Raw genomic sequence first — 27,930 nt, 5'->3', positions numbered from 1 at the left:
CAGCAGCGTTGGTCACTGTTACAGTATATAAAACTATATTAAAGCACAACAGCATTTAGGTTTATGAGGCAGTGAGATGCATTTTATAAAAAGTAAAACAGTCACGGCTAAAACCGAAGCCTGTCTAAAGCTCCACCCCAATTCAAACAGAAATGCTATATTTTGATTGATTTCCCACATTAAATACAATACACCTGTGGAATGCAAAGGCTTGTAGGTTTTTGTTCACTCTTTGTTCCTGAATGTCAATTATAGTTTGAGTTTTTTGTATTACGGCCCTTTGCTTTCTATTCCGTTTACACATACCTAACAGCTACCTATAGCATAACAGATTGCTGTTAAAAAACACATTTCCATAAAACTTTCATTGCAATTCATATACAACTGCTATAGCAGAAAAAATACCACATAACAACAGTCTCCATTTAAAAGTTTTAACATTTCTCAAAGCAAAAACCTTGCTAGCATTAATACAAACATTGCTGTCATTGCTGCAAGGTGAAAGAGGGTTAAAGAGCTGCTGTTCGACTTCAGTTTATCTTTACATGAACATTGCCCGGTCCTGGATCAGCAGACATAAGATCCTGGCTTCCAAATATTGTGGCACATCACAGTGAACACCAATGACAACAATCATAATAATTTTTGTTAGGAAAATGCAGCATATTTTCACCACAATAATGCTCTAATAAAGAACAATGCTGAGCAAAATCACATCACACAATAAAACACCTCACCCATCAATTTTCATTCATGAAGAATTTAAGGATTCTTCTGAAATACACACGCACCCACACACGTACAGTCACAGTGCAGTTGACACAAGCCTGTGTCATACAAGTGTTTTTTTTGTGTGTTTTTTTGACTACAGTCTGTGAGAGGGGACACGGCTAAATCGTTTCTGCTTTAAATATAAGACTTCACTGACAAGAAGCAGGGGCATATTACAAGAAAGGCACAATTCCTTCATTTGATTCACGATGACAAATTACATCACATCAGACAAACGCTGCTGAGAAGCATATGAAGATCCAGAAACACGCAAGGAAAGTTGAGATCTGTGCAGACAGCAATGATTACATGGCTACTGTGATTGTGGCAGTGATTCTTAGCCTCATTTTATGAGACTACACTATTACGTGAATGTAACCACGATGTATTTTTAACATCAATTATTGCACAAAAATCATCATATTGCTCCTGCTTCAATACACTTTTTTTGTGTGCACAAAATCTATGATAACATTTCGAGATGTTGCCTTACAGTTTTGGCTAAATGCAATCGGGGCGTTTGTACATGTACGGATCTGTCTAACAAAAAGTTTGGGCATTCAGGGCTAAATGGTTTAAGGCAAAAAGACACATTGAAAAACAAGCAGAATGATGTAGCCAGCCATGTCAACTGCAGAATAGCTAAACAAACATTCAAAGCGGTTTTCATACTCTTAAAGATCAACATGAAACAACAACAACAACCCTTTATATTGTAGTTATTTTATATACATCATTTCGAAACAAAACAAAATCTATTTTATCCATCAGGAAATAGTTAATAAATAATGCGTGTTTATGAATAGTACAGCCAGATCAAAATTAGTTTGTGGTCAATTGTGGTTCCCCTTAAACTCCACTGAGAATCACAAGGTCACAATTTCACTTATGAGAGAATGTCGATATGTGTAACATTTGTATAATATATTTCTATTTTAAATTGATCATTATTTGATATTATACTCTATTGCACTAGGTAATGTTAACATCCTGTTGTTGTAAATGCTTATGCATTTAAAAAAAAAATTATAGGGTTAATTATGGTTTCATGTTGACTTTAAACACCAGTATTAAATCTCATGGATTTTCAAACCCTTCTTTTCCATCTCTGCACACAGAATTACATACAGTATTTACATTACCAGCTAATTCCCCATACATGCCTTAAATGTAATCTTAGACTAAAAATAACAATCACTGAACACTCATGTCTGGGAAATTAGCCGTAATGAACAAATTTTGTTCATAAATACAAACCGCAATACGCACCAGCTTTAAAAAAATTAAATACCCTGTTCAGAGGCTACAAATGACGACGTACAACAAATCACACGACGTTGGATGTGCTGGTCCAGTGATGTCACCCGTCCATTTGATCCCACTGAATGCACACATGGTTCTAAGGCTGTCTGGCTATTCACAAATTCTTGGTCTGGTTCTAATCTACGGTTTGTGAGGAGGTCAAAAGTAACATGAACAGACCAAAAGGGTCAGCGCTGCAGAGAGAAAGTGAGTGACCCGGTAAATGTGCAGAGGGCAGAAAGCCAGCATGCCCACACAAAGCGGCAGCAGCAGGCGGACCATCAGATTCAGCATCAGTCTGCTGTAATGCAACAACAAGAACATGTGTAAATACGCATGCAAAACTTTGAATTTTGGTTTCTAGAAACTATAAACTGTTAATGGAGTTTAAGACAGTGTGGCGGATAATATTTGTATCAACCTTCAATTAATATTTTTTGTGTTTCTGACATCATTGATTAAGAGTAATGGTCCGGTCACAATAGACTAGAGAAATATTCGAATAGTAGACAAATATTTTTGGACGTTGCCGCGAATATGGGCAGGGAGCAATTCGTCCATCTTAGCTTTTCAGTAGAGAAATGTCATGTCATGATGTACCGCTTTTCTACTGGTCATATGTGTTAAATATTCACAAGACTTGAACATTGATACTCAGTAAAAAAATATATTCGCACAAGCTTGCGTTTCCGATGCATTTGCATGAGTATGAATAGAAGTCAATGAAATGAATAGTGTAGTGTGACCGCCCTTTAAATTACTACAGAGATGCACACATACCTCCGGATGAGTCTTTGTGTGTTACAGTTGACCAGCAATATAGTGCTAATGAGCAGGGGCAGCGTGTGAGGCCAGCAGGGGTCAGGATCCAGATGGACCCAATATCTAAAGACACATACAGATATGAGAAATAAACAACAGAATAACAAATAACAACAACAATAAATAACCATGGATTTTATGTGCTAATATTTACCTAAGATTGCGATTCCAATGGATAAGGGAAGGGGCGCTGAGCATCATGGGAAGGGTCAGCAGTGTGGACAGGCTAAGGTGAAGCTCCAGATCATCTCTTACATCTTCAAGCAATGATTCTGACAGTAGTGGTGTGCCATTACATTCTTTATTTTTACTGTGACAGTCGCCACCATTAAAACCATTCTCTGAGTTTTGTGATGCCTTCTGAGGGGCCTGGTTCAAGAGGAACAAAACATTTACAGTAATTGTGAATTAATAAGTCAATCAATTTGGCAGTTTGAAAGCAAAAAAGGAGCAATAAAGAAATTTAGACAGTGTTAAAGTCAACATAAAAGAAACTTTTTAATGATTCATCAGTGCATGTTATTATAAAGAAAGACATGCAATTATTATTTGCCACATAAGAGCAAACTCATTGTTTTTGAATGTGAAAAGAAGTACTTGTCAGTGTAGTCTTAAGTCAGTTTTGGGGTGTTTAAAGCAGCAGTGTAATCACAAATCAACGTTTGTTGCATCATGTGAACCATGTGCATCACGTGTTTTGTCAAAATAAGTGCCTGCTGCACATGCGTCAAAACCGTTAATGATAAAAGAGAGCTCACATTCACAAAATACACGCAAGACACTCCCTTAACAGTAACTCTGATTACGCATGAGATTATGCGAGTATCTGGCAAACGCGAGCGTCTCTTTTATCATAAACCCTTTAGACGCGTCTGCAGCAGGCACTTATTTTGACAAGACACATGATGCACATACACGCCCTCGACATGCAGAACACATATTTTGAAATAAGGAACCACACACATGGCGGACTACAGTACATACACAGTTGTGACAAACTTCGCATCGAGCGCCCACAAAAAAAAAGAAGTCACCGGCCGCCACTGGTGCTTACTATTATTTATTTAAAGGGGATATTTCACAACTTTTTTTAAAATGTAAAATAAATCGTTGGTGTCCCCAAAGTACATATGTAAAGTTCTAGCTTAACATACCATATAGATAATGTATTATAGCATGTTAAAATTGCCACTTGTGAGCAAAAATGTGCCATTTTTGGGTGTGTCCTTTTAAATGCAAACGAGCTGACCTCTGGACTAAATGGCAGTGCCGTGGTTGGATAGTGCAGGTTAGGGGGCGGTATTATCCCCTTCTGACATCACAAGGGGAGCAAAATTTCTATTACATATTTCTTCACATGCTTGCAGAAAATAGTTTACCAAAACTAAGTTACTGGGTTGTTCATTTTAACATTTTCTAGGTTGATAGAAGCACAAGGGACCCAATTATAGCACTTAAACATGGAAAAAGTCAGGTTTTCATGATAAATATCTTTTTAAACAACATGAGGATGAGAAAATGACGACAGAATTTTATTTTGGGGTGAACTATCCTTTTGTGACTTTGTAAGCAAAGCAAAATTTTTACCAGATTCAGTACATGGCTCAGCGATCTCTCTGTCATCTGTAATCTAAGCACCTGCACAAAGACAAACAATCCCAGGAGATTCAAATCATAATAAAGAAATCAATATTTACACAACCATTATGAGAAAGGGTGTATACAAAAATGAATGGATATAATCACTCACCCTGTAGAGGTGGAGGAAAGTGGAGACCATTAGAGCCAGAGCTCCACACGTGACGCCACCCAGCGCACTCAACGACACCATCAGAAGAATTTGAGTGCGAAAACGAAAAGTGCCACAGTCCCGCGACACTGAAGGTCTGTAAGCACACAGTAATATGACACATTAAATCAGACGCACAACCCCTTCCCACTACTAAAATGAGCATTGTTCCCAGCTACAAAAATAAGTTTTATTTTTGTTTAATTTATGCAGATGTTTAAGGGGAAGACATCTGTTCTCTACAGGTTATTTCGCATAGAGACAGAGAGCAACGCGTCATAACCCGAAAACCACGCCCACCGGGGGGAAAACAATCCATCCGTCTCCATTGACTTTGTATTGCGAAAGGCTGCCTCATTGTCATTTCTGGCTTATAACAAAAAACAGAATAATGCCTAAAAGCTGCGGTGTGACAAGGTGTACAGCTAACAAGCCAAAAAACCCAGAAATAAGTTTTTATAAGCTGTCGACACCAAAAAACAAGCGTTTAAAGACACAAAAGTAGAAAACAGGCAACTTTTCATAGTACTCCTATTAGTAGAACTGCGCCCACTAGAGGGAAACAGATCCAGTCTAATGCTAGTCGGCGATCCACTTTTTCTCCTTAAAAGCTGAGTTTTACGGCTCGACAGCTTATAAAAGCTTAATTCTGGTTTTTTTTGCTTGTTAGCTGTACATCTTGTCACACAGCAGCTTTGAGGCATTATTCTGTTTTTTGTTATAAGCCAGAAATGACAAGGAGGCGGCCTCTCGCAATACAAAGTCAATGGAGACGGTTGGATTGTTCTCCCCCTGGTGGGCATGGTTTTCAAATTAGCATAACTGCGCTCTGTCTCTATTTACAGAAGCTATTTATTTTGAATGCTGAACCTGCAATATTACTTAGAATTGTATGTTGTAGTATCTACAGACACAAAGTACTTAAAAAAAGATATGTTTTTTGCTTGATTTAGTTTAGTTCACGACATTCATAATAATGTTAACGTTAAAGGGTTAAATATTTACCTGTGCAGTGGAGCAAGCACAAAGGACAGGAAACGGACAAAAACTCTAAGGACCGTGCTACCCCAGAATGCAATGACTGCACCCAGCACACAGAGCAGCGGGGACACCAGCCGGGGCCATTCCTGTGCAAGTGGGTTTGAATCTTGAGATAAGTCCTCTATAGGGTATACTGGAAGAGTATCCACTAGTGGGAGACCCAACGAGGACCAGACATCCCGAAACCAACTCTGTCTGTGTGTGAGAAAAGGTAGGAAATAAAAGAAACAAGTTGAACCATATAAACATGATGATATGTATTATGAAATTAAATGGTTTTTCATTGAATTACATTGTCTGATGAGTCCTACTGCAGCAATAGAGAATTAGCATTCACAATAAAAGAGTGTGACACTGTTTAGAGACTCACCTGAGTAGCAGTATCAGCAGTAAGACAGGCAGTTCCAGTGTGTGGAGGTGTAATGATTTACTCATCGCCTCTTGCATTCCAACTGGATGTCCTGATCTTTTCAAAGAGCTAATCTGAGCCCTGATCATGAGGAGAAGTGCTATTGCTGTATATACAGGTAGTGTCGGGCCACAGAAACGCAGGATCTATTAAACAACAATTCATTTTAAATACAAGAACGCTCACAGATTCAAAGCATGATTGATGTAATGCCACACAATGCAAGTTCACCTGCCCAAGCACTTTGGGAACCGAAGTCCTAATAGAAACCTGCAAAAAAAGACAACTTTAGAAACAAGTTATTTATTGACTGGTGACTGTTGCTTGACATTATTCATGTACACCTTGTCTGAGAAAGTTGTTCTCAATCAGCACGTCAATTTTCTTATTTACTCTGCCGTGTCAGTCTGCCCTGTCACTCGATGTACAATTTAAATCTGGCTCTTGATCCTGAATCAAAGCCAGGGGTAAAGTACCTTATACTGGCAGTTGGGGGCAGTGTGGAGCTGCAAAACAGCACTGGATTTGTTGTCTGGACGGCTGGTGTGAAGCATCCCGTAGATCTCAGATACTGATGGAATACTTCAGTCCAAAAATTAAAAACAAAAACAAAACATCATTATAACTATAATGCAAATTTATACACAAAAATGCAAACAGTTTTTTTTACCTTGCTGTGGTAAAAGAATCTTCACGAAACCAAGGCACCTTCAACCTGTACACACTTGGCAGTCTGTCTGTACAGCAAAAAACATTTAACGACAGCTGTAAAACTTTTAAATCATTATGCTTAATTGAAAAACTGATGGGAGTTGACCATCGCACTGAGTACCTTTAGTGGACTTGCAGTGACTCATGACTGTGATTCTGAATGCCTGATAAACCTGAAGAAACAAACTTTAATTCAATCATTTATCCATCCAAAGTTTAACAAATTGTTTTTTTCCAAATAACTTTGGAAACAAAAAGTACAAGATTGTGCTCTAATAAATTACAGTCCAATATCACATCAAACCAAATAGATCCATTTGATTAAAAGAGCATTCATTTTGTACCGTTACATACATTTTTGTGCACATAAAGGGATATTTTAAATATCATAAAGATGAGTTATGGTTAACACAGGAGAGGAGGGCAGAAAATATATACTGCTATGAGTGTTTACCTGATGAAAGTCTTGTAGCTGCAGTGTATGGAGTAGTCCAGAGGAGTTAATGCTAATGTCACTGACAGTCAAACCTGCAACAAGTCACATTCAGGTTCAATCACTCATCTACAAAAGTCACTTGTGAAAATCGAACCCATGACATCAGGGTTGCTAGCTCCAAGCTCAACCAGATACAATGTCTTTGGTGGCAAGGGCTTGGTAAAGGGGCACAACAATTTAAAAAGAGTGAAATCTCTTAAAGCTCATAAAATCACAATATTACATGAAACTGTACCTTGCACGACTAAACAAGTAATGAAGTACTGAAAAATAAAATATCACAAGCACCGTACAATAACATTGACCATGTATTTAAAAGATTAAGAAGTCTTTACTCATGTAATAAAGATTGCATGCATGTAAATAGCCTCACCAAAGGACAGCACATGGGGCAGATGCACCGACACAGTAAAGCTCTCTTCTCTCTGCAGCTCACACTCCACTACAAACTACCAGCAGAAAGACAAGAAGTCATATAATAATGATAACATACAGTCGTATGCAAAAGTTTGCGCACCCCTGACAATTTCCATGATTTTCATTTATAAATATTTGGGAGTTTGGATCAGCAATATCATTTTGATCTATCAAATAACTGAAGGACAGTAATATTTCAGTAGTGAAATTAAGTTTATTGGATTAACAGAAAATGTGCAATATGCATCAAAATGAAATTAGACAGGTGCATAAATTTGGGCACTCTTGTCATTTTGTTGATTGAATACCTGTAACTACTTAGCACTGATTAAATTGAAATATTCAGGGATGCCAAAACTTTTGCATACGACTGTAATAACTTATCACCAAACGACAGCGTCTTACTTTATAACTGGAAATGTTTTTTTTTGTTTAGGGCAGTAAAACAACTCTTTGAGGTACTGACCTGCTCTCCGTTGAGGTTAGAGGCATCAATGATAAGATGAGAGACATGAGAAAGTGCACTGATTTTCACTGTAATAGCCTAGAAAGACAAACAAACCCCTAAAAATTTTAATTATTTTTTCAAAGCACTTTTTAGTGACAATTAATCATTCAATGTTGAATGCTTGTACAAAGAAAATCAATAAAAATACAGTGCAGGTACTGTATGTTAATGGATTGACCTTATAAGCTGGAATGAGTTCTGTCCCAGATGACAAATCTACTGCCTGCACACTGAGAGAAAGAAGAAAGTAACAAATAAAACTGCCATTACAAACAACTAGTAATTCAGCAGTTCCCCTTGAATCAACCAGGGTTCGGCTCCCTATGACATCCAGCAACCTTCCAGTTGATTGCTATGTGCATTACACCCCAAGTCTCAATTTTTCAAAATCCATAATTCTTACAGTCTCAGAAACTTTAGATAAGATTTACTTTAGGCCAAAGACTCACCAACTTGAGCCACTAATGTGGGTGCAGCCGTACAGCCAACTGGACATTTCCTGTTGAAAACAAACAGACATGCAGATGTTGAAAATGCTGTGACATTTCACAATTAGCATAAATTATAAGAAAGAGACCTCTTCAAAAAAACATTCAGGCAATAACAAGGTCCTAGTCACGTTTCTGATTACAATATTTGAGACTAAATTCAATGGTTTTATTCAATCTAAATATGCAGTAACTGGGTCATTCTACGAAAATGGTGGCTTTCCTGTCCCAGCCCCAACCACCAGGAAAAACACTTAAAATTGTCAGATAATGACACAAAATACATATTTTTTTGTTTTAATTGAAGTGTTTTCTTATTAATAAAACATATGTAAGACAGTTATATTGCAAACAATTTTTATATATATATTGTAGAACATGGTCAGTACCATGAAATTGGCTTGTCCCTCGGGTCAGGAGTTGTGGTTTAGTGACATATTTTGAGTTAAAAAAGATATTATTCTCCCCCCTTAAATGTCATAATACAAAGGGAAGTAGTACAGTTATTTAGTAGACTACTTAAAAAACTAAAATTTCAACTAAATATTATAAATAATTTACAGGGAATACCCGTCCCCCAATTTCATGTCACTGGTTTTACAATTTATAAAAACCACCACTTTGAAAAAAATCAACATCCTTGCCAACTTCTTCCTGGGTCAAACATTCATTGTAGGCATGGCTGTTTTGAAAAGCACATGGTGAGTGTGCAGTCTCTCCTCATCTTTTAGCAATTAAATAATTTGATAATTTCATGCGAGGACTTAAAGGAATATTCAATTTTCTTAAAAGAAAAATCCAGATAATTTACTCACCACCATGTCATCCAAAATGTTAATGTCTTTCTTTGTTCAGTCGAGAAGAAATTATGTTTTTTGAGGAAAACATTGCAGGATTTTTCTCATTTTAATGGACTTTAATAGAGCCCAACATTTAATACTTAACTCAACACCCGACAGTTTTTTTCAACGGAGTTTCAAAGGACTATAAACGATTCCAAACGAGGCATAAGGGTCTTATCTAGCAAAACGATTGTCATTTTTGACAAGAAAAAAAAATCCACTTTTAAACCACAACTTCTCGTCTAAATCCGGTCTTGATGCGATAGCGTGACCCCACGCAATACGTCATGACGTCAAGAGGTCACAGAGGACGAACGCGAAACTGTGTTTACAAGTGTTGAGAAAGAGGACCGTTCCGACGTTGTTGGTTGTCGAATGATATTAATTAATGTCTTTGTGTCAGTTTATTGTTTACAATGGTCCGCAAATGTGCGTTTTATATATGTAACACGTGACCTCCCTACGTCACTGCGCATTTACGTTAGGCCACGCTGGACCGGATCTAGACGAAAAGTTGTGGTTAAAAAGAGCATATTTTTTATTTTTCTTGTCAAAAATGACAATCGTTTCGCTAGATAAGACCCTTATGCCTCGTTTGGGATCGTTTATAGACCGTTGAAACTCCGTTGAAAAAAACTGTTAAGTGTTAAGTTAAGTATTAAATGTTGGGCTCTATTAAAGTCCATTAAAATGAGAAAAATCCTGCAATGTTTTCCTCAAAAAACATAATTTCTTCTTGAATGAGCGGGGACAGACATCGACATTTTGGATGGCATGGTGGTGAGTAAATTATCTGGATTTTTCTTTTAAGAAAATGGTATATTCCTTTAAGATGCGTCACTGGTGTTCTACAGTTTATAGTAAGGGGAAAGAAAATTTTATTAATATAATTTTTCAAATTGCATGATTAAGTGATTTATTTACAATTTAAGAAGTGTGGTTTGAGTTACTGTGGCCGCAATCTTAGATATGGCATTGTGTCTGCAGATTTGTCACTGGTGTTATCGTCACTGGTGTTACTGTTGCTGCTTTCAAAAGTAAGCATTTAAGGATATCATCATTCAATTTTGATCACTCAACCTCAATTATTTCTAATGTTACAACAAAAACACAATGGTAGAAATAGAAAAAGGTCACACAATAGAACTTTACACATGCATGTTTAAAGTAAATTATTACTAATCAAGACAATTTCTTAATATTACATTAACTTTTTCTGTCTTTGATTATGTATGCAAATAAAATAGTCAAAATACATTCTGGGACGCCTAAAATGTCATCTAAAATATAGGTACCATCAGTGACAAAAAAGCAGCACAAGCTTTTTTAATGTAATGTAGCTAAATCTTTTTAATGTAATGTAGTAAAAATATAAAAATACATTAAGCTATCATTTAAGTTGATTTATAATGTTAAGAGGTTAACTATTATCTGACTATAAGTTTTTGTTTTAAAAAAGAATTCCATTTTTAAAAAGTTGTCTGTTCAAAAAGCCACCATTTTCATAGAATGACCCAACTAAAAAGCATCAAACACCTATCAATCACAACATTATGGGACCTTATGTCATGTGTATCTGCCTTTTATTATGATTAGCCATGGATCAAGGTGCAGGTAGTTTAACAAACCTAACATTGCATATATTTACTTGCTTAAAGGAACAGTATGTAGGATTGTGGTCAAAACTAGTATTGCAATCACAAAACTTGTGGCTAAAACTGGTACTGCAATCTCACAACTGGTGGCCAGTGCACAACATGACAACATATACATCAGTTGAGGGCTGCAACTCCACTTTTTAAATGACAATATCCTGGCCAGATCACTGTTGTCAGTGTTATAAGTATTTGAAATGAAAATGATTTCTTAATGTCTAGTGATATATCAGGGACATTTTATGATTAATTGATATACATTTCTTACATACTGTTCCTTTAAATAAATATATCAGTGCTATATTAATGCTAAAAAACAGACCAATTAACAAATAATTATTTGAGCAATCTTACCAGATTATTACTGCGGCAGTGAAAGTGACTGTAAGCTTTCCTTCGACTGGAAAGAGCAAACATGAAGTACTTTGCTTGAGCTTCCTGTCAACAGGGTTGAGAAAATGGGTGATATACATCACCATACAGTAAATGTGATGCTGTCAGAATTAATTTTCCTGAAACAGATATTCACCTTGGGAGCACTATAAAACAGACGGAGCGTGTTGACCTCCTTCCATGCCTCTGGAGGAGCTATTTGGATAAAAAGCAAGTCAGAGAGATCTTATCTTTAAGCTCCAAAAGGAAGATCACTGACAAATTCATAAATATACATGGGCATACAAACCTGAGAAAGTGACAGGAGCTTGTTGTCTTTCGCCAGGCCGCTGTACCGGGTGTCTAATGAAGTGGTAGTTTAGCACGGACATTCGCTTCTGTGGATTCTCTGTAAACTGATAAGCAACATCAGTGAATAACAAACTCGCATTAATACAGGGCTTAATTCTCACAAGGTATTACAGCATAACTCACCTGTCCTGTTTCTGGTTCAATAAGATCAAAAAATGACCTGACCGTGGCAAGAACCAGCTCCTTGCACCTTGAAATATATAAATAAACACTGACATAGCTACTAAAATATTATACTTTACATGACATCAAACATGGGCAAAGATTCCAAAAAAACATTTGGCAGAGTATTTCTGTGCCGAATGCACTTCATTGAGGTTCGTAGTACAAGTTTTAGAAAGTTTTTTCGACTACTGCAGGAAGTACAGTGAAAGCCCTTCAACTGGATTAGCACATACACACACCAACAAAGCCAACATAAAAATCAACGTCACCAAAGAAGTGTGTTGCTGTTTGTGAGGGAAATTTAAACGTGCAGTGTGTAAATTTTAGCAGCACCTAGTGGTGAGGCTGTGAATTGTAACCAACGGCTCAGTCCACTGCTCACCTCTTGCTTTTGAAACACACAGAGAAGCTACGTTAGCTGCCACCGTTAGCTGTCATTGTTGGAGACAACTTAGTAAAAAAGTTTGTCCGTTAAGGGCTTCTGTAGAAACATGGCTGCACAAAATGGTGGCTTCCATGTAAGGGGACCCTCTGTGTATGTAGATAAAACGTCTCATTCTAAGGCAATAAACACATAACGGTTCATTATAACAAGGTCTTTATACACCCTGATAATATAGTTTTGTTTATTATTTTGCATTTCTGTCAAGAGATCCTTCTAAAAATTACACACTGCACCTTTAAGTTTGTTCAGCTTCCCATAGAATCCAGCATTATGGAAACAATGAATATAGCGTATTTCCGGACTATAAGTCACACTTTTTTCATAGTTTGGCTGGTCCTGCGACTTCTAGTCAGGTGCGACTTATACGTCAAAATTATTTCATATGAACCAAGAGGATCCATTACCATCCACAGCCGTGAGAGTCCGCTATATATTGCTCCTGTATTCATATAATTCAATGGATTCAGTGATGCGGAATGACTTCGGGAGCTTGGTAAAACTGATTTGGCTTGTTATGTTAATTTAGCCTACTCAGCCTCCCAGGTATGTTCTGTGTGCTATTGTGTTAGCTGAATAAATGTTAATGTTATGTTAACGTACGGAAACCTATTCAGCCTGTGTGCCATTGTTTAGTTGAATAACTTACCTTTCCAGAATAAATGTCTGTTCTTGGGCTTGGATTTTGTGAAATAATTTTCTAAATAAATGCGACGAATGTCCAGTGCAACGTATATGTTTTTTCCTCTTCAAAACGCATTTTTGACTGATGTGACTTATACTCCGAAGCAACTTATAGTCCGAAAAATACAGTAGTTTGTTTATCTGGGGTAGCAGCAGAGTTGTGCGTGTATTTTGTTTAACGCTGGATTTCGTTGAAATGGGGTGGTCCCAACCGGGTCATGTCTTTTATAAATCTGATAAAACTAAAGACTCTTTGACGATATGAAGGATGCATTACTACTCTATAGGTACTCAAGTAAACATGAGATTAGCAGAAAGCGTGTATTATGTGAGCTTTAAGGTACTAGGGGTGGATTAAAAAAAACCCTACCATACAATGGAGAGATGATCTGTGGAAACCCAGGTCCTAGGAACTGCAGTCACCTAAAACAAATGGCAAAAATAGGTATATACTATACTTAGGGGGTGTGCACACCAGAGCTTTAAAATGCCAGGTGGACGCCGACTGCCAGCTTTCTTTAGCTGAGTGCTTTGGTAGCTGTGATACTTCTGCTTTGTTTATCATTTGCTGTAGGATGCGTCGGTTGGTTGTTGTGATATTTGTCCCACCTCCACTGTGAGAACTGAAGCTGAATATTTTTTTTAACTCTCAGCGCTGAGAAACGTTTTTTTTAACGCTGTGCTTCTATTGGAAACAATTAAAAACATATGCCGGCATAAAAGCTTTGGTGTGCATGCCCTCTTATGGACCAAAGGCCAAATCAGACATAAAGGAGTCCTCGAGGAGGATTTTCAATTAAAGATCTTAAAACACATTTTAGATAGACTTACCACTAGAGACTTTTTATTGAGGTCATCAATGGGGCAGGACAGCGCAGTCAAACCTGAGCGCACCTGGTAGTCACGATAACCCCCACCAACAGACAGAACAGTTACATTCCGAAATTCTTCAGCACCTGTGGCCCAGCGCTTACTGACACTAGAATAAAACTCTACCATATAAACACACAAAAAAGACTTTAATGAACTACAAAAAAAATGATCTTTAAGAATATTTTTGTATGGGTGTAGCAAAAAAGCATACATATATACACTCACCTAAAGGATTATTAGGAACACCATACTAATACTGTGTTTGACCTCCTTTCGCATTCAGAACTGCCTTAATTCTACGTGGCATTGATTCAACAAGGTGCTGAAAGCATTCTTTAGAAATGTTGGCCCATATTGATAGGATAGCATCTTGCAGTTAATGGAGATTTGTGGGATGCACATCCAGGGCACGAAGCTCCCGTTCCACTACATCCCAAAGATGCTCTATTGGGTTAAGATCTGGTGACTGTGGGGGCCATTTTAGTACAGTGAACTCATTGTCATGTTCAAGAAAACAATTTGAAATGATTCGAGCTTTGTGACATGGTGCATTATCCTCCTGGAAGTAGCCATCAGAGGATAGGTACATGGTGGTCATAAAGGGATGGACATGGTCAGAAACAATGCTCAGGTAGGCCAAGGCATTTAAACGATGCACAATTGGCACTAAGGGGCCTAAAGTGTGCCAAGAAAACATCCCCCACACCATTACACCATTGCATTAATGAGCAATTGAACAGGTGTTCCTAATAATCCTTTAGGTGAGTGCATATACACATCTTACATTTGCATCTACATGAGCAAATGTATTCTTATACCCAGTAAATAAGGATCCAGAGACAACACAGGTGCCTGATGAGGTGAAGCCTGGGTGATAATAAGGCTAACAAGTTGTGGGTTGAAGCGTGGTAGAGTGAACAATGCTCTCGCTACAATCCCACCCATGGAGTGACCCACCAAAACCACACTTGTTGGGGGGTCAGGCTGGTCCTGCATTCGTTGGAACGAGATCAACATGCATTAACACAACAGAACCTGTCACTACAGAAACTAAGTAGGCACTCCTAAAAAAAAGTGCACACAACTCAAAATCATGGCCTTACTAGTGCAACTGAAGGCTAGATATAAAGCAAGCAAAAAAAAAACCATCCCTATGACTTATTTAATTCTTACCTTGTAAAGGCGCAAGATGGCTTTAATGCTTTCATGAAGAAAGTGAGTCTGTCTGCGCAAGCTGCCCCCGTACAGAGCCACCAACTCCTCATTAAAATCAATGGTGAAGACGTTCATATGGATCGGCCCCTCCAAGTCCTCAGCCTTCCTTAATGCCACAGAACCCAGAGAACGTGCTGCAAGAAAGTATAATGACTTATTTAAATAGACTGGCATTACTTACCAAGCATGGGCCACTGTTTGACTAAGTCTAACTGTTACAGGAACATGTATGACATGATAGCTGGTGCTGCTCCTGACCACTATTTAGCCTGCTGGATTTACACAGAAGCCAATGACAAGCCCATTGGGGTGCAAACAAAAAATCTGAAGAAAAGACCGTTTCCATCTCACCTTGCTTGTAGCTCCCTGCATTGCCAGGCAGGAAAAGAACAGGAGCACCCGTGAGTTTGAGTCCTTTGGTCTCCAGAGCATATGCGCCCTCTCCATAAAGATACAGTCCGTATGATGGATACTGGCGCGCGACACGGCGCGGAAGCGGGACGCGCCGCAAACGCGAACGCACAGAAACATGCGTGAGTATTCAGGCATAGGACCACAACCAAATCTAATTGTTCAACACGATTACTGATAATAGACAAAGAAATGTATATATAAATGTCTGTACAGATTGTGGTACATGTCTGTGAATGTGAGTTTTATATTTGTGGGATACCCAATTCGAGACTAATATATGGGACAATATTAGCATGTGGATTTCCTTTATTGGTACCCAAATGTGTGTTGAAACAATAAATATCATATATAATGACCAATGCTTGTAATATGAAATTTGTACGTGGCTAAAACAACAGGTAGAGTGACAGGCACGAGGAACTAATGCATAAATGGCCTGCCACTGACCTGTGAGCTAGTGACGTTGCCCCGACTACACAACTATGTATTTTGCTTATTGCAAACATACGTAAATTATATGCATATACTATTTGACTTGCATTACTCACTCGGTATTCTGGGTACTCGAACATGTATGTCATGCTACATCGGTTCTCCTCGAAACCAAACAACAGTTCCCGCAACCCCACGAGCAAAACCCCGAGAGCAAAGCCGAAAAACGCGTACACAGTAAACCTCATGTCTCCACGAAATCAGCTTTACTTTATTTACACATTCAATTCATTTCGCGACTCCCTTTTCCTCATTGTAACACACACTGCCTGTTTTAACCTATAGGAAACCTCCTACGAATCTGTCACGCGTCTCGTGGGTGACGCCATGATACAGGCATGAGACTTAGCCAATGGAGAGCGAGCAAAATTCCATTTTTGACCAATAAAGTATAAAAGTATTATTGGGCGGGCTTTGAAGGTGGGATGGCAAGAGTGGTATAATTATGGTAAATAACATGGTAATAATTCTATATTATGCATATGTATGACACAAACAGAACATTAATGTTTATTACAGGAAACGTTTCCATGACACCTTACATTTATTTGGGTAATCACATTGTTTTAAGTGGAAACGTTTGTCAATAATGATCAGATGGTAAAACGTTTGAATACAAATTTAATTTCTGTAACGTTACTTTTAAATATATATAGAGTACATTATAAAAGAGAGACTCAGTTAAAATCCCTAACTAGTGTATATTTAATCAACATCTCAAAATAACAGGTTTCCATGGTCAAAATACTAAATGCTAATTCCTTATTTCAAATGCATCCTGTATTTTTTATACATTTTAGCCATGTTGTCTGTTAAATATGCAATGTTTAAATGAAGTTTTCTAGGATCAAAATGTGGAGACAACAATAACTTACACATAAAAAATGTCTTAAACACAGAAGAAATAAACAACTCTCTTTTGTCAGTGTGGATAATCTGGAGTTGACAGTATTGCAATGTTATATTCTTATGTTCTTCCAGTGAAGGTTTGTACATTATGCCTAAATCTTAATTGCAAGTCATGTAATAAAAAAATTACAAAAATTTCTCCTAGTCAAGAAGCTTCGAGTGCTCTATTCTTGTGATAATCCAGTCTGGGGACACGCCTTGGGTAAACTCCCTCTGAAATCTGTGAAAGAATGAAAACAATACAGATATAAAATAGTTTTGTACTAATCGGATTTATAGATGAAGAATTTTGTTGCAAAGTTAGATAAATCCATTTTTAACATTTTTGTCAAAACATGTTTATTATTATGTTATCATGTTATTATTTTGTTTTATGGTGCTACTTAGTTTTGCAACGAAACTCTTCAGATATTTATTATTGAAGGTTTTCCATACACTCAAATTTTAATGATCAAAGGAAATGAAACAAAACTATATCACATCTAAATCAGTGACACCGCGTATAATGACAAGGGCCACTTTGATTCTTACTCATAATTGGCTGTGAGGAGTCTTTTGGTCTCTGGTTTCTCTCCATCTCCACCAATGGAAACCTGGAATACTCGTGCTCCTTCCATAGTGTCATCAGGAAGTCTGGCACTTGTCAAGTACCAGAAGCGCATCAAAATACTTACAAATTTCCTTCCTGAAAGCAAGGAAAACACTGCATTTATTCTCCATGCATAGGACTGTATGGTGCGCTAAATACCAAAATAACTTTAAACACACGAAACTTTGTTACAGGACATATTTAAATTATCTGGCATATGGAACAGTTCCATATGTATTTTATGAGGATACAACTTTGCATGATTTAAGTTACCTGCAACCAAGAATTAAAAATATGACCTCTGCAAATATTGCATTCCGTGAAGCATAGAAAGTCTTACCACTATCATCATAGTAAATGCCAACATCTCCAGTCGTTGTGTACATGATTTCATCAGACTCGGCGGACAGCGCCCTCTGGTGGCTCAAAGGCAAATGAGCGCATTTTTCTTGAAGTTTCCCTATAAGCTAAAGGATACATTTTTAGATTAATTTCGGTCTTTTATGCGCACCACACAATACTAATCAAGGAAACAAAAATGTGCTTGGTATCTTGATATACTTAGATCTTTAGCAACTAATCCTTCAAGAGCCTCAAAGTGACACTGAGACAACAGTCTTGATACATAAGAGAAAGCCTAAGAGAATAAGAAGTTAGTATTTATCTGAATAATCTTGAGAAACAAAATGTACATACAAATACATTTAATTTTACAATAAAGCATTTATCTTTGTATATTCATTCACAATTTATCTTAAATGTGATATGCAAATGTAAAACACTTACAAACAGAAATATAATCGTATAAAACATTCCTTAATTAAAATTCCTAACACTAATTAAAATTATAGTAAACATGTTGTTTCTTTGTGGATTGATTTCCATTTGTAATACCATACATACTACATAGCCTACTACAAACATTATGGTTACAATTATGGTTATAGTGAGAGACCATAAGCTTGTGGCTACTATGGTTTTACTACAAATACCTATATACATCTACCATAGTTAAACTGTGGTTACTGTAGTAAAACCCTATGCTTCTTTTCCATAAATCTAGAATCAGCATTGTCATATCTGGCATTATACACACACACTGTTGGCTGTTTTATACACACACTGTTTTCTGTTGAAGACATTGAATTTAACATAGAAATCATTGATTGGCACAAACAATGTCTTGTTTAGTTCCCATAACGTTACTTGTTTGGCTCCGTCCGTGAAGTCCTCGATGTTAAACTCTTTGTCGAAATAAGTTCGGATCAAAAAGAAGTATATGCGCGTTCGAAACCAGATGAAGGGGTTCGGGATGCCAACAACCATCACCTTCTGGTTCTTGTGTCTGTCCCGCTCGGAGCTGTACCGCCGGACATTACAGACAACAGACGCTACGGGAGCGAGCCGTCTGGACTGATTTAATAAAACGGACCTTGATGTAAAGAACCGAACTAGAGCCGTAAAAGGCCTGTTACAATTACAACATCTCAGTAAGGACAGCGCCATTTTCTCCCATGATCCTTAGCTGTTCATCTGTTACAAAAATCCGCCTGGAAACATACCAGAGAGATTAAAGTTCCACCTATAAAGAAAAGAGAAAATAAACATGAAAATACATTAACATTTGCCAAACAAAGCATACATGTACTCTAATTATTTAAATTCGCAAGGAAATTTATATCATATGTATTGTTTGCCAAAATGAAACGGATGCATTAAAAACAAGTGTTTCTAGGGGATGACATGACAGTGGATGCAGTGGAAACTTCAGACTTTTAGAAATGGACTGTCAGGAGAAGCAGGAGGTGCCCGTTTACACTGATGTGGACAGAGAGACTTTTGCGAGGGACATATGTCCACTGGTATGCGTTGTATTTACTTATAGATGCACTGTTATATTTTTGGGCGGTTGATTAGTCACACGTGTTTCGTGCAGCGCAGACCAGCGATCTTGAGGAGCGTGCCCCTGGGACCCTGCGTGAGCTCGTGGACCGTGAGTTACCTCGCTCAGAAGGGGGGAGACCGCGAGGTCAAAGTGCACGTGTGCCCCGAGCCCAGAATGGACTTTCTGCATAAGAACTTTGTGTACAGGTGTGCTAACGTTACTAACACACAACTTATACCCAGATGATGAGCCCAAAACCAAATAAAAAATTTAAACATCTTTGTATTTCAGGACGCTTCCGTTTGATACATTTGTCCAAAGGGCTGCAGAGGCAAAGCACTCAGATTTCTTCATTAGTGAGGTTAGTTACCTGATTCATAGAACCACAAATCTGCATAAAATAACTGGATTAAAATAATAACTTTACATTTAACTTTAGCAACAATTGTTGCAAGGTGCTACAGGTTTGTCTTTGTGGGAGACCCCTGCCTAAACGAATGATTTATGAATTATGGATTTTTTCCCCAAACAGAATGAAAGCTATTACTTGCGTTCACTTGGAGAAGATGCTCGTAAGGTATTGTCAGAATTTATTCATCATTATAGAAACCAAGATCCCATGTGATTTTAACTATTGAACTTAATGATTCATAAAATGATTCATTTGTATACAGTATATGTGTGCAAGGCTTTCAGTTGTTATGTTATTTAATGAATATACTCCCCCACCTTAAATTGTGTAAGTCTCTCAGAATGTTTACTGTTGTCTGATAGATGTTTTTGTTTTTCAGGAACCTGCTGATTTAAGGAAACAGTTCCCTGAGTTGGCAGAAGATTTCCATATTCCAGAGTTTTTTGAACCTGAGCAGTTTTTTTCTAGTGTCTTTCGTATCAGTTCACCCGGTATGCAACTGTGGACACATTATGATGTAAGTTCTATGCTGACAGTTTTTGTAAACAAATGGGTGTCATCCCAGGTAAAAATACAGTATATGTATGTACTAAAATATACTTAAATACCAGCAAGTACATTTGTAGTACATTGTTATTTGTTGTGCAAAATTAAAGTGTAAAAGTTATACACAACAAATATATTAATTAAAAGTATAGTTCTACTTCAGTAATACTTCAATGCACTTGAAAAAGTTATAATTAAATGGATTTTTAGTGTATTTAAATAAAACAGTTGAGAGTACATTTAAATGTTCTTAGGGTTATCTTAAGAAGTACTAAATTAGTATGTGAAAATAGTACATTTACTAAGTGCACTTAAATAAAGTGTACCTTTTATCACTTGGGATGCCATGTCCTGAGATAATTTTTAACCACTTGTTGTTTGTTATGCATCAGGTAATGGACAACCTGCTTGCTCAAGTTACAGGACGAAAGCGTGTTGTCCTCTTCAGCCCAAAAGATGCCCTTCATCTCTACCTCACAGGTGATCTTTCAGTGCTGTACACATAACTGTGTGTGTAGGACAAAACATGTTTTATTTATATATACACATACTATAGACATAGATCAATGTGATAAATATTGAATTGTGAAATTTTATTAGACAAAAATCGATTTACCTTTAATAAATTTTTAATTTTGTCATTGTTCTATTAGGGGATAAGTCTGAAGTTTTGGATATTGACACTCCCGATCTGCAGCGTTACCCTGAATTTGTAAAAGCTTGTCGCTTTGAATGTGTTCTAGAACCTGGAGACCTGCTCTACATTCCAGGTAAACCTGTTTTAAACCTGGTCAGTCAAACATAGTTAAACATAACAAATGAACATTAAAGAATTTACTGTCAAAGGGCAACTTTCAAAGAATTATGTGTATGTAATGACAGTGTAACCAAATTTCCTCAGCTCTTTGGTTTCATAATACCCTGGCTTTGGAGTTTGGTGTTGGTGTCAATGTGTTCTGGAGGCATCTGCCAGCTGAGAGTTATGATAAGAAAGATCCATATGGAAACAAAGACCCAGTTGCAGCCACACGAGCTCTGCAGGCACTGGAGCGGACTCTAGGTATCTTGGAAGAACTTCCAAGTGAATATCGAGATTTCTATGCTCGTCGGATGGTGCTGCGGATTCAAAGTCGGGCTTACTGTATGCAATCTACACAAGGAAATTTAGACACAACATAGCTTTTTGACTGATTCCAATAGAAATGGAGAAAGGAAGAGATTAAAAACTTGTTTATTACCTTAAAAATGTGACAATGACTTCATGGTAAATATATCGTTGTCATGATTTTATTTAGCATCTGTTAATGTCTAGCCAGATCATCGAACTAATCAGACACTGGTATGTATTTATATTAAATATATAAATATCAGCACTGGGTACAGGTTGATTGAGTCAAGTGACGCCAAGTATGGTAATCCGCACTTGGAATTTGTCCTCTGCATTTAAAGGGATAGTTCACCCAAAAATAAAAATTATCTTATCGTTTGCTCGGCCTCATGTTGTTGCGGACCTGTGTGGATGTCGTTGTTTTGATGAACTCAAAGGGAGATATTTTGGGAAATGTTTGCAACCAAACTGTTTGTGGATCCCATTCACTTCTATAGTAGGAAAAAAGAATACTATGAAACATTTCTCAAAATATCTTGCTTTGTGTTCATCGAGACAATGAAATTTATACAGGTTTGTAACAACATGAGAGTGAGTAGGTGACAGAATTTTCATTTTGGGTAAACTATCCCTTTAACTAGTCAGTGCACATATATTTGGAGCACAGGTAATAAACATAGACACACACGCACTGAGAAACGGGCAGACATTCACTGCTGTGCTCGGGGAGCAATTGGGGGTAAGGTGCCTTAGGCCAACTGGACGAATGTATTGTTTCTATCCTCACAATTAGTTCAGCATGACTCTTTTATTTCTTACAATTTCATGATTGCAAATACTTTACAGTTTTGCAACATTTTTTTAAGTGAGGTAGAAGATATGGCCCCATTATTTATCCCCAGTCCTTGTAAATGTCTGTCTTTATTTAACATTGTATGCTTCTTATTTGTAGTCTAATTCATTAATCAGTTTGTCCAAAGATGCCCTCTAACTACTTGTTATACAACAGTGGTTTTCAATTCCAGTCCCCCCCCCCCCAGAACATTTTAGATGTCTCCATTTATAAAAACACCTGATTCCGATCATCAGCTCGTTAGTGTGTTAATTAAGGAGCCGATGAGTGAAATCAGGTGTTTCATATAAGGAGACATCTAAAACATTCTGGGAGGGGGGGCCGAGGACTGGAATTGAAAACCACTGTTATACAACAAACATGCAGCAAAAAGTTTTATTTTTATTTTATTACAGTTTTTCTCCGTTGGTTTGGCTCATTTCTTGAAACAGAAATTACATTCTCAAAACAACATGGACAAACCTCCAAACCACTTGGCAAGTGTTCACAACAGAATTGAATTTCTCATTCATTTCATCAAATTGCAAATATCTAAGTACATGTCTCAATAGCTCAGTACATCTTTGCAACTGATTAAGTACAGGTAGCCTACATTTAGCACAATTTCCAAGGGAATAGATCTTGTGGATCTAAACTGATTGGTTGATTCTCGGTCTAATGGCTGTTCACTCCAAAATGTGCCAGCGTCATTTCATTGTATAAGTCATCACATGCACAATAGTCTGTTCAATTGGCAAAATTAGTCAAGAACATAATACCATGAATAACATATATGAATGCTTTGAACATTTGATACATTTATTACAGCAATTGACAGTCAGGTAAAACTAAAACTTGACTAACAAAGTAGGAGTTTACGCTTTTGTAGAGAATAATGGCATTGGAAGGAAACGAGGCCCCTCACATCCTCATGTTTGTGGATGAAGCTGGCTTCAACCTGGCCAAGGGCCGAAGACGTGGCCATAAAATTATTGCCCACCGGGCCACGGTGGATGTCTGAGGCCAGTGAGGGGGCAATATTACTATGTTTGATGCCATATCTGAGAATGGTGTGGCCACTCACATCCCCAGTCTTGGCCCATACTATACACAGATGCTCCTCATCTTCTTGGACCGCATTTATTTTGATTTGATCCCTCAAAATGAGAAAGGTCTCGTCGGGCCTCACCTACCACAATATGTCATTGTATGGGACAATGTGAATTTCTACCGTGGCCTGCTAATCAGGGACTGGTTCACTACTCATTCAAGGATGGTCATGGTGTTCCTACCACCTTACTCTCCTTTTCTCAATCCTGAGTTTTTCTGCTCTAGGAGGTGGAGATATATGAGCATAGGGCTCAAAATCAAAGGTCCCTGCTCCATGATGAACGCTGCATGTTAGGATATTACAGGAGATTAGGGTAGGGGATGGTTGCTACATGCACGCCGTTTTGTTCCCTCATTGCATCGCAAGGGAGAATATACACTGTGATGTGGATGAGAATCTGTGGCCAGACAGACAGCAGCGTGTGGATGGTCAGGAGGGTGAGGATGGTGGCCAGGAGAGGGAGGGTGAGGACAGCGACCAGTGAAAAGATGTTAGTTCTGAAACGCCCGCTGTAGGCACTGTAGGCTTCATATAATTTTCATTGTTTTTTGTGTTTATATTAGAGTATATTATGCTTTATATATTTTCTTTATGGTCTGGTCTATGGAAGTTACTTTGTTTGTGAATAAAAGTGGTTACCATTTCCTTGGCAGTGTGAGTGCAATGTGTGGTGTCAAACCTTGGAGGCTACTCTTACCCTAAAATCCTTTTTTTTCAGTTTTATACACAATTGTATTCTGTTAGCTAGACAAAAAACAGTACAGTTACCATTGTCAATAAAGGGCTAAGACTGAAAGGTGGACATAAGAGATATTTCAATGGTCCCCTGCCATAGTGACAAAACATCTAAACATTTCGACTTGCAGTGCTTACACAATGTCAAAGGGACGATGCATTTTGGGGGCACTGACTGTTAAAATGAGAAGGATATTTAGTTTTGACACATGAGTGAACTGTTTTGTGAGAGGTATGAGCTTTTGCAGGTGAACCATGGTGTTGTGCTGAACCATCCACTTTATTTTGACAAAAGCACCAAGAGTGTTGAGAACGTCTGTCTGTTTCAAGAAATGAGCCAAAGCAGTTGAGAAGGATATTTGCCATTTTTGTGGCACTGACGCTTTATATGGTAAAGGAATTTAGTTTTGAAGCATGAGTGAACAGTTTTGGGAAATATATGAGCTTTTGCAAGCCAGCTATAGTGTTGAGCTGAACTGTAAGACTGTTTTGCCAAATTATCTTAGAGTTTTGAGAATGTAATTTCTGTTTCAAGAAATGAGCCAAACCAATGGAGAAAAACTGTAAAACAACATATGTGAAAGAGAAAAATATACTTCTCACAGGGGTGCAAACTTGTCACCTTTCGGCGAAATTCGCCGTTTTTAATCCAAAAAAGGTCATCCTTGTGATTCGTCTAGATCCGATGAGTTTTTGAAAATGAGGGGTGAGGGGGGTCTACGACAGGGTCGCAATGAATGAAAATATGAAAATAATTTCCAGATATTGTGGTAATGATGTCAAATCACTAGCCAGTTTGGCGGGTTATGTTTTAGAATTTATAGTCACCTTATTTGCTGCCGAAGTTTAAACAGTCTAGTATTTTCTAATCAAGGTTACGCGCCCACATCACATTGCTGTTCGCGTGGTCACCAAAACTTAACATTTGTACAGGTATTTAAGCACCGCAGTTTTAAAACAAGTGATTTTAAGCCGTTGAAACAAAAACAACAGTGCTATATCATATGCGTGCGTTCGCTGTTTCAGTTTGAAAGGAGCGTGCAAGTCGCGCATCCGCCTCTCATTGAGCTTGTGAGTATTTTGCCGTTGTATTAGCCTCAAATAAGTTACACACATGCGTCAAAATTCCCGTCTTTGCAAGTGTCCTTATAAACACGACTATTTAGGTAAAAGAAAGTAAACAGCTGAAAGAGAAAACGCATGTGTAAGAGTATTAGATCCGGACTTTGGTCTTAAAGGGGAAGTTACCTAATTTTGCTCCTGTCACTTGTATTAATAAAACGGCATTGAAAGAAAATCTATCACTGCTCTTAACTAAATCCCTTTTCTACCTTTAATACCTGTAATATTTGTATATCGAATTGTATAGGAATTGAATTCGAGTTGCTCGTTCAGGGTTCATATTCATACTGTATTAATATAGCTATGACTGTGAACTGTCGCGGTTACCACCTTCATTTACTAAAAGAAAATTATTTTTTAAAATCCAGAACAATGAGGTCAACTAATGTAGAAGGGTAGGCTACATGTATTTCCCCTTATGAAAAAAAGATTAACACAAGCTATACTACAGCTAAATATATTTTTGAGAAAACAAAAATAAATTAAAGAGCATCATTTAGGTTTGTTAAGCGCAAATTAACAGAGCATCGGTCAATACAGAACAGCAGTGTCTTAAAGAAGTTCAAATTAGCCAGTATTTGTGCACCTGTAAATGTACTAAACGAATGCAATACAGAAGGCAGTGCATAATAATTAAGGGTATTTTTAATAATACATTAGTAGATAAATGAACGTGTATATATAAAGTATGAAAACGAATGTATCATTATTTTGGCTAAATTAAGCTGGAGAGGTCATTTTTAGTCACACAGATTTGTCATCATTTCAGAACAAGCTTAAATGCTATCTATAATAACTTACATTATATCTTGTGTCTTCCTTTGTCGAAAATATGTAGAAATATATGCGAGTAAAAAAGTAAAAAGCGGAAACGTTTAGCTCACGCGGACCGAAGGAAAAAGCCGCTAATAAAGCAGACTCTCCGTGTATAGAGGATGAGATGAAATAGTCGAGTCGGCAGATGATCATCAATGTGTAAAATGTTTCACACAGATACTGTTGATGAAAAACTAGCATATCTAAATGTCTAGGTAAAAATCAAGTGGGCATTCAGTTCACAAAAGCAACCGCAGCGTTATATTGGCTGCATCCACGGAGCTGACGCTTATGAGGTTTTAATGCTGGTAAGCAACCAGTTATATTTTGGCGTCATTTGTGTTTATCAGTTATATTTATCAGTAATTTTAATCTTTAAAACTGCATCTAGAGGCAGACGACACCACAGATATTCTGTCATCTCAGTTTTACTTTTTCACACATTCACTGTATGATTTAACGAAATATGAAGTATTACATTTTTAATTGAAATTTACGAAAAACAAATTGGCCTACTCTCTTAACTCTTGACAATCTATTTGGCCTTTTTTATACATGTACTGTATGTCGTGAAAAACAAGGCGGCAATAGTTTCATGAATTTAACGTGAAAGGCGCGGTTGTTGCGGTTGCTTTTTTCCATGCGGTTGGGCTTTTCAGTAGCGCGGTCATGCGGTTACCGCGACAGCCCTACTGTGAACAGAACAAACCCTGAATTGTTTGTTTATGTATAGGCCTACTGAATAATAGGAAATACTAAGTTTCTTTTTTAAATAAGTTTCTGTAACACTAAACGCTTTGTATGTGTTCACATTAGTAAATGCATTATGATCAAACGATGAACAATATAATTCTTGTTTATGTCATTACAGTAATTGATGTTAGTTTGTGGTTAACAGTTTCAAATTTGATTTTAAAAAATGTATTAGTAAATGCTCAAATTAATAAGATTTACAATGAATAAATAATTAATAAAACTATTAAAATTAAAAAGAAAATACAAATTATATATATATATATATATATATATATATATATATATATATATATATATATATATATATATATATATAAAATTAGCAATTGTATCTTTGTCACCTTTTTCACCCCTGAGGAGTTTGCACCCCTGTCTCAATTAAACAAATTCATCATTAGAACATTTGAAAAACACACTTCCAGTTGTTTAACACACTTTTTAAGGTGCACAATATCCAACCTTGCCAAAAGACAATGAACACAGTTCTGCACGAGTATAAGCTATCAGAACTTAAATAAAAATACACTAATGCATAAATGTGCCAGAAATATGTAATCGGATAAAAAGAGCAGAGAGCAACAACAATAATATAATGTATAATAATATTCATATAAAATTTAAATATTCTTAATAGCACACGAAACTCCTTTATCACACAAATGTGAAAACACACCAAAAAGAATCTATTAATTTTATTAAATCCTGAAATCCTATAGAAGAAATCCAATTTAAAATAAAAACATCATCTGATCCTGCGTCTTTGAGCATTGTGCTAAGATGCAGTTCCTCTTGTTGTTTTAAGGCCATTTAAGCCTGTTGACAAGCAAAT

The 27,930-nt window shown here is 37.1% G+C and overlaps 3 protein-coding genes across 4 annotated transcripts; 1 reads left to right on the top strand and 2 right to left on the bottom strand.

Moving 5' to 3' along the window:
• Positions 1-420: 420 nt before the first annotated feature.
• pgap1 (post-GPI attachment to proteins inositol deacylase 1) lies at positions 421-16,691 on the bottom strand. The gene is made up of 26 exons (XM_055216183.2): positions 16,337-16,691; positions 15,726-15,879; positions 15,333-15,508; positions 14,978-15,149; positions 14,118-14,278; positions 13,657-13,709; positions 12,119-12,185; positions 11,934-12,039; positions 11,781-11,839; positions 11,606-11,689; positions 8,716-8,765; positions 8,445-8,496; positions 8,225-8,302; positions 7,715-7,790; positions 7,300-7,373; positions 6,967-7,018; positions 6,805-6,871; positions 6,611-6,716; positions 6,366-6,404; positions 6,096-6,280; positions 5,690-5,920; positions 4,646-4,781; positions 4,483-4,533; positions 3,050-3,264; positions 2,854-2,958; positions 421-2,374 (listed from the first exon to the last, which is right to left on the bottom strand). The coding sequence occupies exons 1-26, from the start codon at positions 16,466-16,468 to the stop codon at positions 2,233-2,235; spliced, it is 2,823 nt and encodes a 940-aa protein (XP_055072158.2). The 5' UTR covers positions 16,469-16,691; the 3' UTR covers positions 421-2,232.
• A 491-nt stretch (positions 16,692-17,182) lies between these two features.
• maip1 (matrix AAA peptidase interacting protein 1) lies at positions 17,183-19,329 on the bottom strand. 2 transcript variants are annotated; one of them, XM_073855159.1, is made up of 5 exons: positions 18,985-19,329; positions 18,341-18,415; positions 18,119-18,242; positions 17,721-17,874; positions 17,183-17,409 (listed from the first exon to the last, which is right to left on the bottom strand). In XM_073855159.1, exons 1-5 carry the CDS (start codon positions 19,282-19,284, stop codon positions 17,331-17,333), a joined length of 732 nt encoding a protein of 243 aa, XP_073711260.1. In that variant the 5' UTR covers positions 19,285-19,329; the 3' UTR covers positions 17,183-17,330. The 2 variants fall into 2 exon arrangements, with proteins under 2 accessions (XP_073711260.1, XP_055072160.2); XM_055216185.2 differs by having other exon boundaries at positions 18,119-18,245; positions 18,344-18,415.
• Positions 19,330-19,370: 41 nt separating this feature from the next.
• Positions 19,371-22,097, top strand: tyw5 (tRNA-yW synthesizing protein 5). Its single transcript, XM_055216184.2, has 8 exons — positions 19,371-19,640; positions 19,715-19,869; positions 19,955-20,024; positions 20,196-20,240; positions 20,455-20,592; positions 21,014-21,101; positions 21,275-21,391; positions 21,523-22,097. Exons 1-8 carry the CDS (start codon positions 19,560-19,562, stop codon positions 21,798-21,800), a joined length of 972 nt encoding a protein of 323 aa, XP_055072159.2. The 5' UTR covers positions 19,371-19,559; the 3' UTR covers positions 21,801-22,097.
• Positions 22,098-27,930: the final 5,833 nt, after the last annotated feature.

The sequence above is a fragment of the Misgurnus anguillicaudatus genome, chromosome 17 (assembly GCF_027580225.2).
Source record: "Misgurnus anguillicaudatus chromosome 17, ASM2758022v2, whole genome shotgun sequence".
NCBI lineage: Eukaryota > Metazoa > Chordata > Actinopteri > Cypriniformes > Cobitidae > Misgurnus > Misgurnus anguillicaudatus.
This window is presented reverse-complemented; position numbering and strand designations above follow the sequence as displayed.

Excerpts from the sequence above, each read along its gene's own strand:
- maip1 (XM_073855159.1), bottom strand. The coding sequence starts at position 19,284 with ATGGCGCTGTCCTTACTGAGATGTTGTAATTGTAACAGGCCTTTTACG. Across the intron at positions 18,243-18,340 it reads GATTAGTTGCTAAAGATCTA|ATAGGGAAACTTCAAGAAAA; the intron begins AGTATATCAAGA and ends ATCCTTTAGCTT. Across the intron at positions 17,875-18,118 it reads CATTTACTATGATGATAGTG|GAAGGAAATTTGTAAGTATT; the intron begins GTAAGACTTTCT and ends CCTTGCTTTCAG.
- pgap1 (XM_055216183.2), bottom strand. The coding sequence starts at position 16,468 with ATGAGGTTTACTGTGTACGCGTTTTTCGGCTTTGCTCTCGGGGTTTTG. Across the intron at positions 4,782-5,689 it reads GTGCTTGCTCCACTGCACAG|ACCTTCAGTGTCGCGGGACT; the intron begins GTAAATATTTAA and ends GTGTGCTTACAG. Across the intron at positions 3,265-4,482 it reads TGAGCCATGTACTGAATCTG|GCCCCTCAGAAGGCATCACA; the intron begins GTAAAAATTTTG and ends CTCTTGAACCAG.
- tyw5 (XM_055216184.2), top strand. The coding sequence starts at position 19,560 with ATGGACTGTCAGGAGAAGCAGGAGGTGCCCGTTTACACTGATGTGGAC. Across the intron at positions 20,025-20,195 it reads CAGATTTCTTCATTAGTGAG|AATGAAAGCTATTACTTGCG; the intron begins GTTAGTTACCTG and ends TTCCCCAAACAG. Across the intron at positions 21,102-21,274 it reads CCTTCATCTCTACCTCACAG|GGGATAAGTCTGAAGTTTTG; the intron begins GTGATCTTTCAG and ends TTGTTCTATTAG.